We start from the raw sequence: 13,703 nt of genomic DNA, 5'->3' as shown, positions 1-13,703 counted from the left end.
CCCCCGAAACGCTAACGTGAACGTCTATCTCTTTGTTCGACCTCCTGATAACAAAGTTGAACAATGGGATAGGCGTTCACGTAGACGTTTCGGGAGATTTGCGAAAACTCCCTAGCCTACTGAAAGGAGATATGGAGTCGTACAACTTCCCACTCATAAACAGGACGTTTAAGAATTAAAGAGCCCTAATATTGTCACTCAAATTGGACCCGGCTGCATGCATCCCGACCTTTTGGCAAAATAAATTGACATTCAACGGTTTAGTATGGTTTGACAGAAGATAAAGATATGATTTGTTTTCTTCGGCTTGTCTGAAGTGCACTCGGTTGACTACATATTCCATAGACAGTTTTTGACTGAGACTACTATCTGGGAGGATTGTTGTGTGCCTTGTTAAGTTTATGAATGCCGTTCGTTAAGAAACTGAAGTTGGTAATTGATTGAAAAGAAAAGAAAATTGTGTAAATACGTGCTAAAAATTATAAATATCAGCATTCCCTCTCCCACTGATATACAAATACTATCACGATTAAGTTTAAGCTAACTCAATAACTGAACTACTGCATTGTGTATAACTGCATTTCTATTTTCTTGGACCACCAGTAATTACGAACGATAAACCATTTTCAGCGTGTCCGAGATTACTGAACGTGTTATCTATTTTCCAGTGTAAATATTGCCGTTTACACGAGACAAAACCGATCTTTACAGCGAGGAGCAGAGGCCAAGCGTTCTATGATCACACTAAGTGAAATCCCTCGATTTCTAGTGTCGCAATCTCCTCGAGTTGGCTCGACAGTTGGCTCTGACTGAGATCCCTAATATCGTAGCTGTCCTAATTTGATGCGGACCTTTTGATAAAACATTTCTTTAGCGCATTGCCAATTCGAAAAATTGATATTTTCACATCAGCTCGAAATGATGCACTACTTAGACAGTAGAGATAACCATTCACGCAAGCATTAAGATCAATCAGGAAATTGGTGAAATACCAGAAAAATTGTAAAAACATTGCCTCTTCGCAGGTTCTTCTATATTCCCAATCCCATTTCACCAATATCTTTCCTTTAAATGAAAGGAAAATATACCGTGGTGCGTTTAGAAACAAAAAAGTGAATGAAACTACGAGGCAGATGGTAGTAATTTGACGATCCTTTGCCACCTGAGAGTCACGTTGTCCTTGTGTTCCACCCATTTGTTTCCGAGAATTGGCCGATCTCGCAATGCTGGTGATGATTATGGTGTTACATATCGTGAGTATGACAAACGGCAGATAAACCAACAATATGTTATCCTTAGCGTATACAAAATCTAAAACCCACTCCTTTTTGCCGAAATCGTAAGTGCAAAACCCCAGCCTACGGTCAATGCTCAGATAAATATTATCAATTGGTGCAATGGCGCAAAAGACTAAACCACATGATAGAGTCACCAAACCTCTCTTCATCGTCAATGACCCAGCTGCCCTGAGCGGCATGGTCACAGCAATGGTTCGTTCAATCGTTAGTATTACTACAATATACGCATGGAAATAATACTGCATCACCAACAAGTAGTAATTAATCTTACAATATAAATCTGTCGGACGCATGCCAAAAAATTGTACCCAGGCAACGCGCTTCCTGCTGAGGTAGGAAACTTCACTGCACGCAAGAACCACCAAGTAAAGATACGCGGAGCTTTTTCTTGCTTTAGCTAGAGAGCCTAGTAAAGCAAGGCTGGTACCGATGTAACAAAATGGAATGGTGAAATATAGATCATAAGAAATGAAAAAGTTTCGAAGTCCTATCAAAATAATCAGATGCAGTTCTGTGGCGAGTCGTTGCGTATCGCAAATTACTTCACGTGTCGAGGTGGGAGTCGAGATGTTCCGGTCTTGGCCGTCAGTTTCCATCGCTATCAATTCTTCCGCCTTAAAGAAGTAAAAAGTTTTCAGTTTCGTGAGTATCTTACTGTTAGCGTTATTCATTTTGAGCGATAATAGATTTGAGAATTAGGATTAGTAACGGGGAGGAGGGTTTGGGTGAGGGTAAGGATTACATCCTTCCGCCTAAAGCCTCATTCCAGCTCGTCCCTGGCAACTTTTCTTAAGACAACCAATACCTCCAGTTCGGTGTAAATTCCTTAAATCACAGCTATATTTCAAACAACGTAACATATATATCCAGTGATAAATTGGTACTTGCTATCTGTATCGATCAAGATTCGTGAAATACTCGGGTTTCGCACGCCTAACGTCCACTGCAGTAAGCCAGTGGATGTGTTCATTTTGGTGAGCCCACGACGGAAGTAAGTTTCTTGATTGATTGACCAGCAGCATCAATGGCAATAGTGGCTTAAATAGAAGGCCTACAATTTCCCCCATTATAGGCCTAGAAAGGTGCACTATAAAGATATGACTGGACGTTAGAAGTGAGAAACTAGAGTATTTAGGCCTTACCTATAGCCTGCGGACTCCAGGGTATTGACTGCTGTGTTATCGCGGTGTCTGGCAATAAGTTACGGATGAAAGCTGTCCTGCATTTATGCATATGTTTTATGCAAAAAATGATGATCCAAACATAGATTATAGCAGGCTTTCAGAGTGAAACATTGGTGATGCTAATTACAAATTACGAAGTATGCTGCAACAACCCCTGGTCTTGATTGCGGAATGGTGTGATTACGGTAAATTTGAGAGGTAGTTCTGTGTCAAGCCTAAACCTTGCAGTTCGTCGATTCGATTCATATGTCGCCGACGCTCCACGGTTAGCAGATTTCAGTACAACTGCCAGAAAGAACAGTTTATGATAGTAGCATGGCGAGAACCGGCGTAATTGTCGCCAACGGCACTCTTGATTCGATTTTCTTTCACAATGGTGTAACTGGATGTTGTTTGTAATCGGATCACACTCGGTGTAAGACTCAGGAAATCCTTTGAGCATGTTTAACACCAATGCACTGCTGGGTGTTCCACAAATAGTGCGCCCAACTTTGAGCCTTAAACGTGCAAGGCTTTGCAGCTATTACATTGCAATCCTGCAGAGGTCAACACGTTGATCTTTTCCATTCGTGGTGCATATAATGAAGTGACCATAAGTCCAATTGCAGCTGACATAATTATGGCATGTAAAAAAAATGCCAGGAATTCTTTTTCCAACTAATTACCACTCAATTGAAATCATATTGCGATCATGAGTCAACAACAGTAAATTAGTGTGAGTGAAATAAGCATTACCTCTAACGGACATTGTCATCATGTCACTGTCCGCTATATATGGTTACCACAGCGCTAGCAGACGACAATAACAAATTTGAAAACTCCGATCAGGCCGGTTCATCGACAAATAATTCCTGTTCTATATGGCACTCAACGTGGATTTGCTGGTAGACATAGACATTGATAGACATTTGTTAGTACGTTTATATTGTTGTAGCTGTTTTGAATAAGTAGAAAAACACATTTTCGCTTTTCTTAGCTTCCTGTTCTGGAGGAAGTTGCAGCATATCTGTTCAAAATCTCCAGCATTCTGTCTCGATTCTTCCAGTACCATTTTAGCCTGGTTGTGCTGGTTCTGTAAAGGCAAGGAGGATGCTGAGTACGATTCCATGCTGTGTATGACAAAGCTGTGTGCTGTCTAGTTTCCCTTGGACTTTGTGAAAGTTTCTCTCCTACCCTGGGCAATTCTATATTATTCTTTTTCTCTAAACCCGGGCTTGTTGACCCAGGGAATCCTTTAGAAGGTACCATATTAATCCTCTAGTTACCAAAACACCAAACCTTGAGAAAAAAATTAGGATGGAGCCAAAAACCTTAAATTTATATGCAGCAACATGGTCAGAACTAACTAACATTGACTAATATAAGTCCGTTTTGGCGGTTGGGAAAAAAATCAATTCGTGAAATAAATGTATCTAAAACATGCCAAGTACTTGTTTCCAATTTGTCTTTTTGGTTTATTTATTAAATGACAAAATTTGTCAAGGAATTTATTTTCCAATGCACTATTGCACTGTGCACCTTCCAAATATAACCAAATGTTGCTATACCATGAGTCTCAATAAATATGTTTGTTTACGCTTTGACTCGATCCCATTCTGAGTCAGATCAAAATGTAATAAAACAACGTAATTTATTGAGATACATGGTTGAACAACAATATTTTTAAAATGAAACGCATGGTCAAACCTGTATGTCAGGTCTCACTTTTCTGACCATTGCAATTGAGCGTGAATTCGTTTCATAGAAAATGCAATTGAAAGCGACTGGAACCAGCGCCACATGGGCCATTTTATAATTGAGTAAGCAAGATTATGTTTTGAGATATGGTGGGTCTGCTTACCCGAGTAACACCTTGGGGTCAATAGGCCGCCCTGGGCTCACGAGCCTGACGGCGATAATGTGGAAAAAGAACGTCATGGCCTGAAAATAATTATATCATCGTGAGTTTTGCTTCAGGTACGAGTACAGTTACGCCTACTTTCAGTGGAACCGAAGTCATCAGAGCTTGCCACTGTATTTATACATATCCGGAGGTGTGTTCAGCTATAATCACCATTTCCATCGCTAAGCCCCGCTGATACTCTATTATCCATGTTCCTTATATTGTATGTTATTAGCCAATTGCGTTCCTTATGAATGTAAGTATATAATTTTACATCAAAAAAGCCCGTTAGGAGATGAATTAATCCGAGTAGCTTATCGTCAAACTGCTAACGCTTTGTGTTTTACACTACGGCTCTCCTCCTGCTCTTCCAACCCCCAGTTTTGCCATTCCCGAACCATCACCAAACGAGACACGCACATCTTCTAGAGTTCTATCGCCCTACGTATCACATACTCGTCGATCAGTTGATACGTACATCTATTACATTAGGTGAGGTCACAGCCAGTGTTAGGATCACACCAACGCCTGATCCTAACACCTAACACCCAAGATCACACCAGTTGTGACCTATTGACAGGATCAAGTGTGATCCTCTAGATGACACTTGATCTTGGTGTAATCTTAGGTCACAGCCCGTGTTGGACTTTAGGATCACACCAGGTGTCACACCGTAAACCCAGCTTGGTGTTGAAGATCAGGAATTGCCTGTACATTTTACATGCGGTGTAAACACTAAACCTCTTAGGGATTAGTGAGCGCCAGAGGTCACAACTTCAGATCAGTGGTAGCCATCTTTGCCTATGTTGTCATTCACACCATAAAGATGTTTTTCATCCCAAATGTTCAATTTGTGGCGAATATGCAACAAGAAAGAGGTCCAATACATGAACGATCGCCATCTGTAGTCAGAGGCTGCCATCTGTAGTCAGAGTTGACAACTATAGTTGGTGTGACACTCGGCACCTCAACACCAACACCATGTCTGACACCTAACACAGAACACCCAACACCTGACACCAAACTGACCCCAGGATTAGAGGGGTCGGATTAGGTGTAACCCCTAACACTGACATCCAACACTGGGTGTAACACTTGCTGTGACCTCAAGTGACCAATCAAACTTCGCTGATCGATGGCATATGACAAAATTTCCACGAGCGACTTCGTACAAAATATGTATTAATAAATTTCATCGGCTACAGTTTTTTAGGTATTCCCGATTCCTTATTCAATGTGCTAGGTGTATGACTTTCACATGTCGCGCAGTGGATTCGCGCGGGACTTGATGACTGCACAGTCCTTCGTGTTTGTACTTCGCCATTCGTAAGGATTCCTAGCCGCCATGACGAATACAACTGCGTGTCGAGGCATTGCCTAATCTAGTAACTAAACGACAATCTTTGTGAAACGAAGTTTTTGGCGAATATTCATTCTGGTACAGATCCGGCCGCATTAAAATCGAAATGACTTACAATGAAATAAGCTTCAGTTATTTCGCGGAGCCGCTCAACTTCCTTGTCAGTGACGTCACTACTTGACCCATCCAATCGCTTTAATTCTGCAAGATATGTACGAATAAACTCTTTTTGCAGTTCCACGCTATGGCGATTATCGGGGGTTGGATCATACCCTACAGAGAAACATGAAAAAGAAAGGAGATACTCCTATCAGAATTATAAGTGGTATAATTTACCTGTTAGCTGCCGAAGGCAAATCTACATCACCGTCCGTCTCCGATCAGAGACAAAATTGTTTTATTCGTACGCGATAATTTATTTTAAATTTGAAACTGTTGGTACAGTACACAGAAATAAGTGATCACATAGTTAACAGCAGGCCTATGATAAAAAGAGCAAAGAGCAAAATTCCTTCTTGAATGAGTCGAGTAAGTTCACCTTGCATGTCGACAAAAATAAGTTAGCTCTCCTGAACATGCTGTAGCCCAGGGCTTTCAACGCATCACCCTCTCACATAATTATATTAGTATAATTTTTGAGTAGATACTTTGTACTTGATTTCAAATACCATTGTAATTGTAGTTAAGTACGAGTGGAAACTTATTATGATCAGGATGCCTGTCAACTCACCTGTAGCAGACAAGTGCAGGATCATGGTAAGATCCCCGAAAGGTTGGCCGAGCCCACACATCTCAAAGTCCACCAGGGTCACGCGGTCTAAAACAAAATATAACACGCCTTGTTTTACTCTACATTGTGCGCCTTTTTGATGCATCTTTCATTGTCAAGGGTCGATAGAGGAAGCGTTTTGATCCTTCCTTAAAGGGACAACTTGATGAGTAAGAGATGTGTTGGCTTTGCTACTAAAGAGAACTCTCGCAAGACCGTAAGGCAGACGTTACATAGAGCGTCATGCTTCACTCCTCACGCCTCATGCTTCACGGTTCACTCGTGAACCGAAGAATTAACAAGGTATTTCAACTTAGGCCCTCATTTTTTCCTAAGTAACAGGGCTCATTGAAATACCTTGTTAATTCTTCGGTTCACGAGTGAACCGTGAAGCATGAGGCGTGAGGAGTGAAGCGTGAAGCTCTATGTAACGTCTGCCTAACATCTCCAAAATAGACATTAAAAGCATTGAACTGCGATGAACTATACACTAGAACGGAGTGTAACCATAGCCCAGCATGAAATTCACAAGGCATGTCCAATTCAAAAGTGCCTTGCAACACTGGCAAAAAACACTTTATTTGAGATCAGCATCCGTGTAACAATACAAGTGGCGCCGGGATGGTGGAAGGTAAGGGTGTCATCCTCCTGGCCACGTAAATCATACGCCCATGATGGCCCTTTAAATGTATCGATTTAGTCTTTATTGGTTTATTTTCAGAAAACTTGGGAAAAATATCTGCCAAATGTTTCGACAAACAACGATACTGTGGCCATCTTCTTGTTTGGGGTTTGAGTTATCGTGAGATCTCGCTGTCACTGCTGACCGAGCCGAGGGACTGCAGTGACACACCATGCACGTATCGGGTACAATCCGAATACTCACCATTCTCTTCATCAAAAATGACGTTAGTGGGGTTACAATCATTGTGGCAAAAGATCCGCTCTTCACCAAGGTTCCTAATACTGTCCAAGATCAGTGTCAATTCCTTCTTTCGGACATCTTCGGTCGTAACTTGACTGAGAAACCTGGGGTGAAAAGAGCGGCAGAACATGCCAGGACGAGATATAGCATAACTTTCATGGAAGAAACAGCATTGAATTGTCATAGAACATCGATATTCACCTTTATACTAACCGCTAAGAGAACATCTGCAATGCTCTATCTGTGAAAACATTCAAAGAATAATAATTTGATTTACTTTTTAATACATCAGAAAATAATGTTGTTTTTTTTGCTGGCAATATAAGAAAGGCCAGTCAATTAACAAGTTCTACTGAATGTGTTTCATCACATCATCTCATTCAATTTATATATCTTCGTTCCAAATACGGCAGTGAAAGCACATTGCATTTGGTGTCCTCTCTCTGATCGATTCCACCATTCCGCTTCAGTCTCCACTCAAACGTTGGGTAATTACTTGTTCGGAGTGAAATTCAATTCAACTAATGTCACAATTGATGAGCTATACTCTTTTATTAGCAAGAGCATGACCACCGGGCTATCCTTCAGAACTTGTTAAATGCAAGGACGACATATCGTGAGCTATGTCTGACAAATAACATATTGAAGTGGTCAGATGTTATAGGAGTTGTAAGGGGCTATGTAAAGGCAGCAGATAGAAGGTCCAATATTGGGATGGATTGAAAGGATTAACATGATTTCATGGGTCAGGGGTTATAAATGAATACATACGATTGTAGTTTTTGAAAATGGAATGTTTTGGCAAAATCCGCCAAATGAAATGCACGGAAAATTTTGCGGAACAATGCATGGACATTTATTACAATTAACTATATATAACATTTCAATGTATGGACTTTTAACCAGAAGATACTCGTATATGAAACATGAGCTCGACCTACCATTGAGTTGTTTCTTCGTCAACTATGACATCAGGCCATCCCATCTCGCTCAGGTCATTGACAACCTTTCCAATGTCACTGCCCAATGACACGCCATATTTTTCAATTGCAATCTGTTTAGTAGCCTTGCTGTGTAACTTTGCAATTAGTCGAGCGACAGCGCTGTTAGAAGTTAGAAAAGGAAATTCAAGTATTTCCGAAACATTTGGAGTTGCTTCTATTCGATTGTCCAATGTAAAGCACCCAAGTTTTATACCCCACCGCGCTAATTTGTCTTCGCATGAAGTATTGATAACATGGATGCATGAACTTGAAAGTCAGGTCAAACTCGAGGTATCAACGAAAGAAAAAGAATTGCTCATCATTTCACATTATAGTTACAAATGTCTAGAGCTTGTCCATCACAAGGATTTCTCATTGAATTATATACTAGTAGCTTCCAAACGCTAACAGATAATTAGGGCCGTTTTTGAGCAGCTGAAAAATCGTTCAGGGTTTTTCAACCAACACAAATATGCACCGCCCTAGATGCATATTGTTTTGGCTGAAAAACCCTCGAATGTTTTCAAAAACTCAAAAACTCAAAAACCTTTATTTTCAAGAGAGCAGCGGCATGAACTTGGCCAATGATACACACCACTTACTTCAGGAGTTTGCCATCTTTAAAAGCGGAAAAGTCAGTCCAGAAATAGGTCTTTCCCATAACGTATCCGAAAATTAAGCCGTTCCTGAACGTGGCATAGACGGGTGGGCCTATGCCAAGCTCCGACATCAGCTTCGAGTTTGAGAGTTCTGACTTTCTCTTGTCAATCTTTGCATCAACGGCGACCCCGAAGATCCGGGCAACCAACCAGTCTGTCTCGTTCCCATTGACTTTGCATAGAAACATGTGGTTGATAAAGCCTTGTTGTAATAGCTGTAAAACATCCAAACGCGAATTAAATGTCTGATTCCACTATTTGCGTTTTCGTATTCCTCGGCGCTTCTATAAAAATATACATTGACTTTGATAAAAGCACTTGGTTAATGAAGTTGGAGCAACGTTGAAAGAGAAAGGTCATGGTGTATTATCAGAATACCAGCAACTTTTGATTGGTTGAAATGACCAGATGCCTCGCTAAGTGCAGCTTTGGCGGAAGCTCTTGAATTCATGTCAGCTATTCATAATTGGCGCAGACGACAATGAACACACTCCGATTGGTCTGAAGGAGTTCTCAATGGTGGGTAGGACCGATCTACTCATTTCACCCTCCCATTGGTGGAGTAAATGGACAGATAATCCCTAAGGTGAGGGCCATTTTAAACTACCGTGTGAATGAGCACTGGCGGACAAAATTTAACAGTGTGTGCATGGGATTTGGGCATGGCTTCATATACAAGATCATGACTCTTATTTTTTTGGAACTACATGTAGTATTACCTTACTTACCTCAATTTTAATGTCATCTTCCTTCCAGCGTGGACGGGCGTAAGCTGACACCTTTAGCAAACCATCCCTGGGGCTTTCTTTGTTAACTACTACATCGACATAAGGGATATCCTCCGTCATTCTCGCAGGGAGAGCAATTCACTGCCGGAGTGGATCGAGTTGCAGCCAGACACTGTTGCAGATCGTGCCTATATAACCAGGGATGTGCACGCTATTAAGAGTCACAAGGGACAGTGAATTCGAGGTATACTGTGTTTACAAAGTAAAACATCCCACAATGCCTCTACTGCACATGGGCAGCAGACATTTCAAAAACCGCGGGAAAAAGCTAGAAAACTTTGGGAAACATACTGGAACAAAAATATATATTTAAAAAAAACATAATTCCACATAAGAACTGACATATATATCCATCGTGTGCGTCACCGTTTAATGCTAAAATATATATCAGACATCACAGATGCCTTTTAATAGCAAAATGCGGAGAAAAAAACACACAATAATTGGGCCGGTTTTCAAAGGTCATTTTAAACAGAGCATTCCACGGTGAAAATATTTCCAGGGTGGAAAGGTAAAGAACATATTCTTCTTTGCATATGCAAGACAGTCGGTCCCAAAACAACCCAAATCAGCTGCACGGTTACAAAACATTCATTACTGCAAAAACCCAGCATGCTCGTACCTGACATGTGCAATAGAGCAAGGTACTTCCTGCTCACTGCGTATCCACTGTCCCTCCTGACCTGATCAAGTGCCGAATTGGACAAGCCGACAATTTTGTTCCCAAAATCACTGCTTCGTTTATATATATCCTTTAAATTTTGAACAAAATTAGGGCACATTTACTGTGACAGCAATCATGCACTTCACATATCAGCAACAAATAGGTTGTAGAGCCTATCATAATATCAGTTTGACCTAAAAATTTTCGCTTGGCCTACTCTTCAACAAACGAAGGCCATGATAATATCGATCCACCGCATGATCTCCGTTGTTTGCTGCTTATATTTTTACTGCATCTTTACTGGGAAGAGCTGCACACTGGTCACCTATCGGGATGTTTAGAACCAAAAGACGCTGACGCAACGAATGTACTAGAGTTGGGCGTCGATTTTTATGCATAAAACCATTTGGCAATTTAATCTGCAAATGCACAATAATGATCAGATTGTGTAATTCATGGTTGAAACAGAAAACCGATATGAACATTTAACAGTTTGCAATTTGTTTGCGTCGGATATTTCATTTAGAGAGATCTGTTTATTCCGTGACGAAGATTGTGCCACGACAAATCCTAAATTCTGTTTCGAATTTTTTACATGTAGCTGTTGATATTGATACCAATTAATAGCGTTACTCGTCATGCTGCATTCAAAGTCTACTGAAGGGCTCAGTACACAGTTAAATCTGCTGCGGTACGTGCATATCAAACTCTACAGAAGTGTAGTCCTGTATCTTGTCAATGTCATAAGTGAATTTCAAAATGTTCCAATTATTCGGAATTGTTTTATTAGTGTTTTCATGAGATATGTCAGAATGGACACGATATGGGCTGTGTTTACTGCCTGCACCTGAGAGAATATCTTTCCTATCCCGTATAATCTAGAAAAGGAGTTCCTATTTCAAAATCGACCTGAATTCTGTTAGTTGATATTACTCAAAATCAAAAAGCCCAAAATGACTTCCCCGAAATCCTGAAATTATCACACATGACGTACAACGGAAATATTATCGTTTAACTAGCTTGGATAGATCTATTCGACTGTGAAAGCGTTCCTCGTTGATAAAGCGCGTGTGCACATCCATGGATTAGACGTTTATTACAGGTACGTGACCGTCACAACCAAAGTAATATAATAATAATAATAATAATAATACTTTATTCTATTTAAGAGCTACATTAATGTAAAAAAAAACATTTTTTAAGCACTGTACATGTGCAGGAAGGAAAAAATATTAAATTATTAAAACAGTGACAAATTTAAAATAGTAGAACAGTTGATAAAACAATTAAATTTCAGATCGAGTATTTTAAAAAGGTGCGTTTTTCATGTTTTCTAAAAAGTTCAGTTGATGTGAGACAGCGCATATCTACAGGCAAATCGTTCCGAAGTCTTGGGCCCTGAACGGAAATTGATCGGTCGCCATACGCCCCCTTGGAGCGTGGAATAGCTAGCAGCCAGGGATCGTTCGAAGAGCGTCGGGAACGACCTGGTTTGTTGACCTTGAAAATGTCCCGTAAATATGATGGGCTGTTTTCTTTGTGCAGCGAGTTATGAATGAGAAGAAGTGCCTTATAATGTATGCGCTGTCTCACAGGGAGCCAGTGCAGTTGCTGCAGGATTGGAGTAATGTGCTCCCTTTTTCTAGTTTTGGTGAGCAATCTTGCTGCAGAGTTTTGGGCCTTCTGTAGGCGAGAAACCTCACAATCGGGCAGACCTAACAACCGACTATTTCGGAAGTCAAGCCGGGACGTGACCAATGCATTCAAAACTTTGGCACACGTGGACCCGTCCTGATGCCTACGTATCTTAAAAAGTCTGTGGATATGGAAGTTTAGTGATTTAACATACAGAGGTCGAACTCGGCCCCAAGATTTCGCACCTGGGTAGAAGGTTGAATAGTAGACGAGCCGATTTGAATGCTTGGGCGTGGCTGCAGTTTAGACATCTTGTGCTTTGAGGCGGCTATCATGAATTCTGTCTGTCTCTTTCTGTCTATAACTGGGAGCAAACAGAGGAAGGCCTATGCCGAATGCTCAGAAGAGGTTGGGCATCATTTAAGACTTCCACTCCGTCTTATGTTCGAGGGAGAGTTGAATAATAATAGACACGTCAGGTAGCGTACCATCACCCGCTTCGACTGCAACTTTGAGAGTTGACACATTGATGATATGCTCTTACATGTACGTACAGTGCCTGTCCAATGATGTTTTAAATTCCGGATCGGATCTGTGTATAAAGCAAGTATATGGGTTAACGAAGAATGTTTCACTAGCAATCTATAATCTATACCTGGTATAAATTATTATCTACTTTGTGTTGTCAGTGCCTGTGCACAGACAACGGTCACAGATTATTTTGACCACATTCCACCACAGGACACACACCACGCTAATAACCATTGTTTACTGTCAACAAAGGATTCAGATCCCCGGTGTTGTGCTATTCACAGGATTCTATTAATCTGTTTGAAATCGGGGTGGTACTTAACTGGCCCTGTGGCCCAATGGATAAGGCGTCTGACTTCGAATCAGAAGATTGCAGGTTCGAGTCCTGCCAGGGTCGACATTTTGATTTTTGAGCAAATAATAACAATAGTGGCGATTTACACCAAAAAAAGGTTTTTTTTCGCTCATGCATAAGTTATACTACTTGTGGAAATAGAGGGTTCACAGCTAACATTTATTATGTAACCCTTGTCACCCCTACCATTAATTCAACATTGCCAATGCGACAAGTGTGATGAACTAATCATGCATGAACTATTTTGCGTCCGATTTTTTTTTTCTTCCAAAAGCGCCAGTGACTTCGAAACCATTTCGTTTTGAAATCATGTTGAATAAACTAAATGTAGTAACCTAAAATGTCAAAAGGTTTTGATAATGTAATAATATCCTTGTTGGTACATAAAAGGTTAACATTGCACCGATCTATATGAAAAGGATTTTTGGTCAAAAAATATAATTCATGCAAAGGATGAAGAAAAATCGCACCTTTTTTTATTATGACACGGTCTGTCGAGTCATTTATAGACAGGCTAAATATCCCGAGCGAACGGGCTCAAATACCCGAGGATACCTCATTTAGAAATATGTCTCTGAATGAATTTAATTTACTGTTGATAATGACCTCAAAGTTAGATGTCGCTATCAAAAGTAAGTTATTGAGAGACCCTTTTTGCATGTAGGGTGAA

At 40.6% G+C, this 13,703-nt stretch overlaps 1 protein-coding gene and 1 non-coding gene across 3 annotated transcripts; one reads left to right on the top strand and one right to left on the bottom strand.

Annotated features, from left to right (window-relative positions):
* Window positions 1–2,146: 2,146 nt before the first annotated feature.
* Window positions 2,147–10,641, bottom strand: LOC135502302 (ethanolamine kinase 1-like). Of its 2 annotated transcripts, none has more exons than XM_064795018.1 (9): window positions 10,471–10,641; window positions 9,789–9,999; window positions 9,004–9,275; window positions 8,360–8,521; window positions 7,380–7,522; window positions 6,455–6,541; window positions 5,840–5,997; window positions 4,323–4,402; window positions 2,147–3,554 (listed from the first exon to the last, which is right to left on the bottom strand). In XM_064795018.1, exons 2-9 carry the CDS (start codon window positions 9,906–9,908, stop codon window positions 3,455–3,457), a joined length of 1,122 nt encoding a protein of 373 aa, XP_064651088.1. In that variant the 5' UTR covers window positions 9,909–9,999; window positions 10,471–10,641; the 3' UTR covers window positions 2,147–3,454. The 2 variants fall into 2 exon arrangements, with proteins under 2 accessions (XP_064651088.1, XP_064651087.1); XM_064795017.1 differs by having other exon boundaries at window positions 2,148–3,554; window positions 9,789–9,976.
* A 2,361-nt stretch (window positions 10,642–13,002) lies between these two features.
* On the top strand, window positions 13,003–13,075 carry Trnar-ucg (transfer RNA arginine (anticodon UCG)). Its single transcript has one exon. It is a non-coding gene; the product is annotated as a tRNA-Arg (tRNA).
* The last annotated feature ends 628 nt before the right edge of the window (window positions 13,076–13,703 follow it).

This window comes from Lineus longissimus, chromosome 18 (assembly GCF_910592395.1).
Source record: "Lineus longissimus chromosome 18, tnLinLong1.2, whole genome shotgun sequence".
Lineage (NCBI taxonomy): Eukaryota > Metazoa > Nemertea > Pilidiophora > Heteronemertea > Lineidae > Lineus > Lineus longissimus.
The sequence above is the reverse complement of the archived record's forward strand: the minus strand, read 5'-3'. Positions and strand labels throughout refer to the sequence as shown.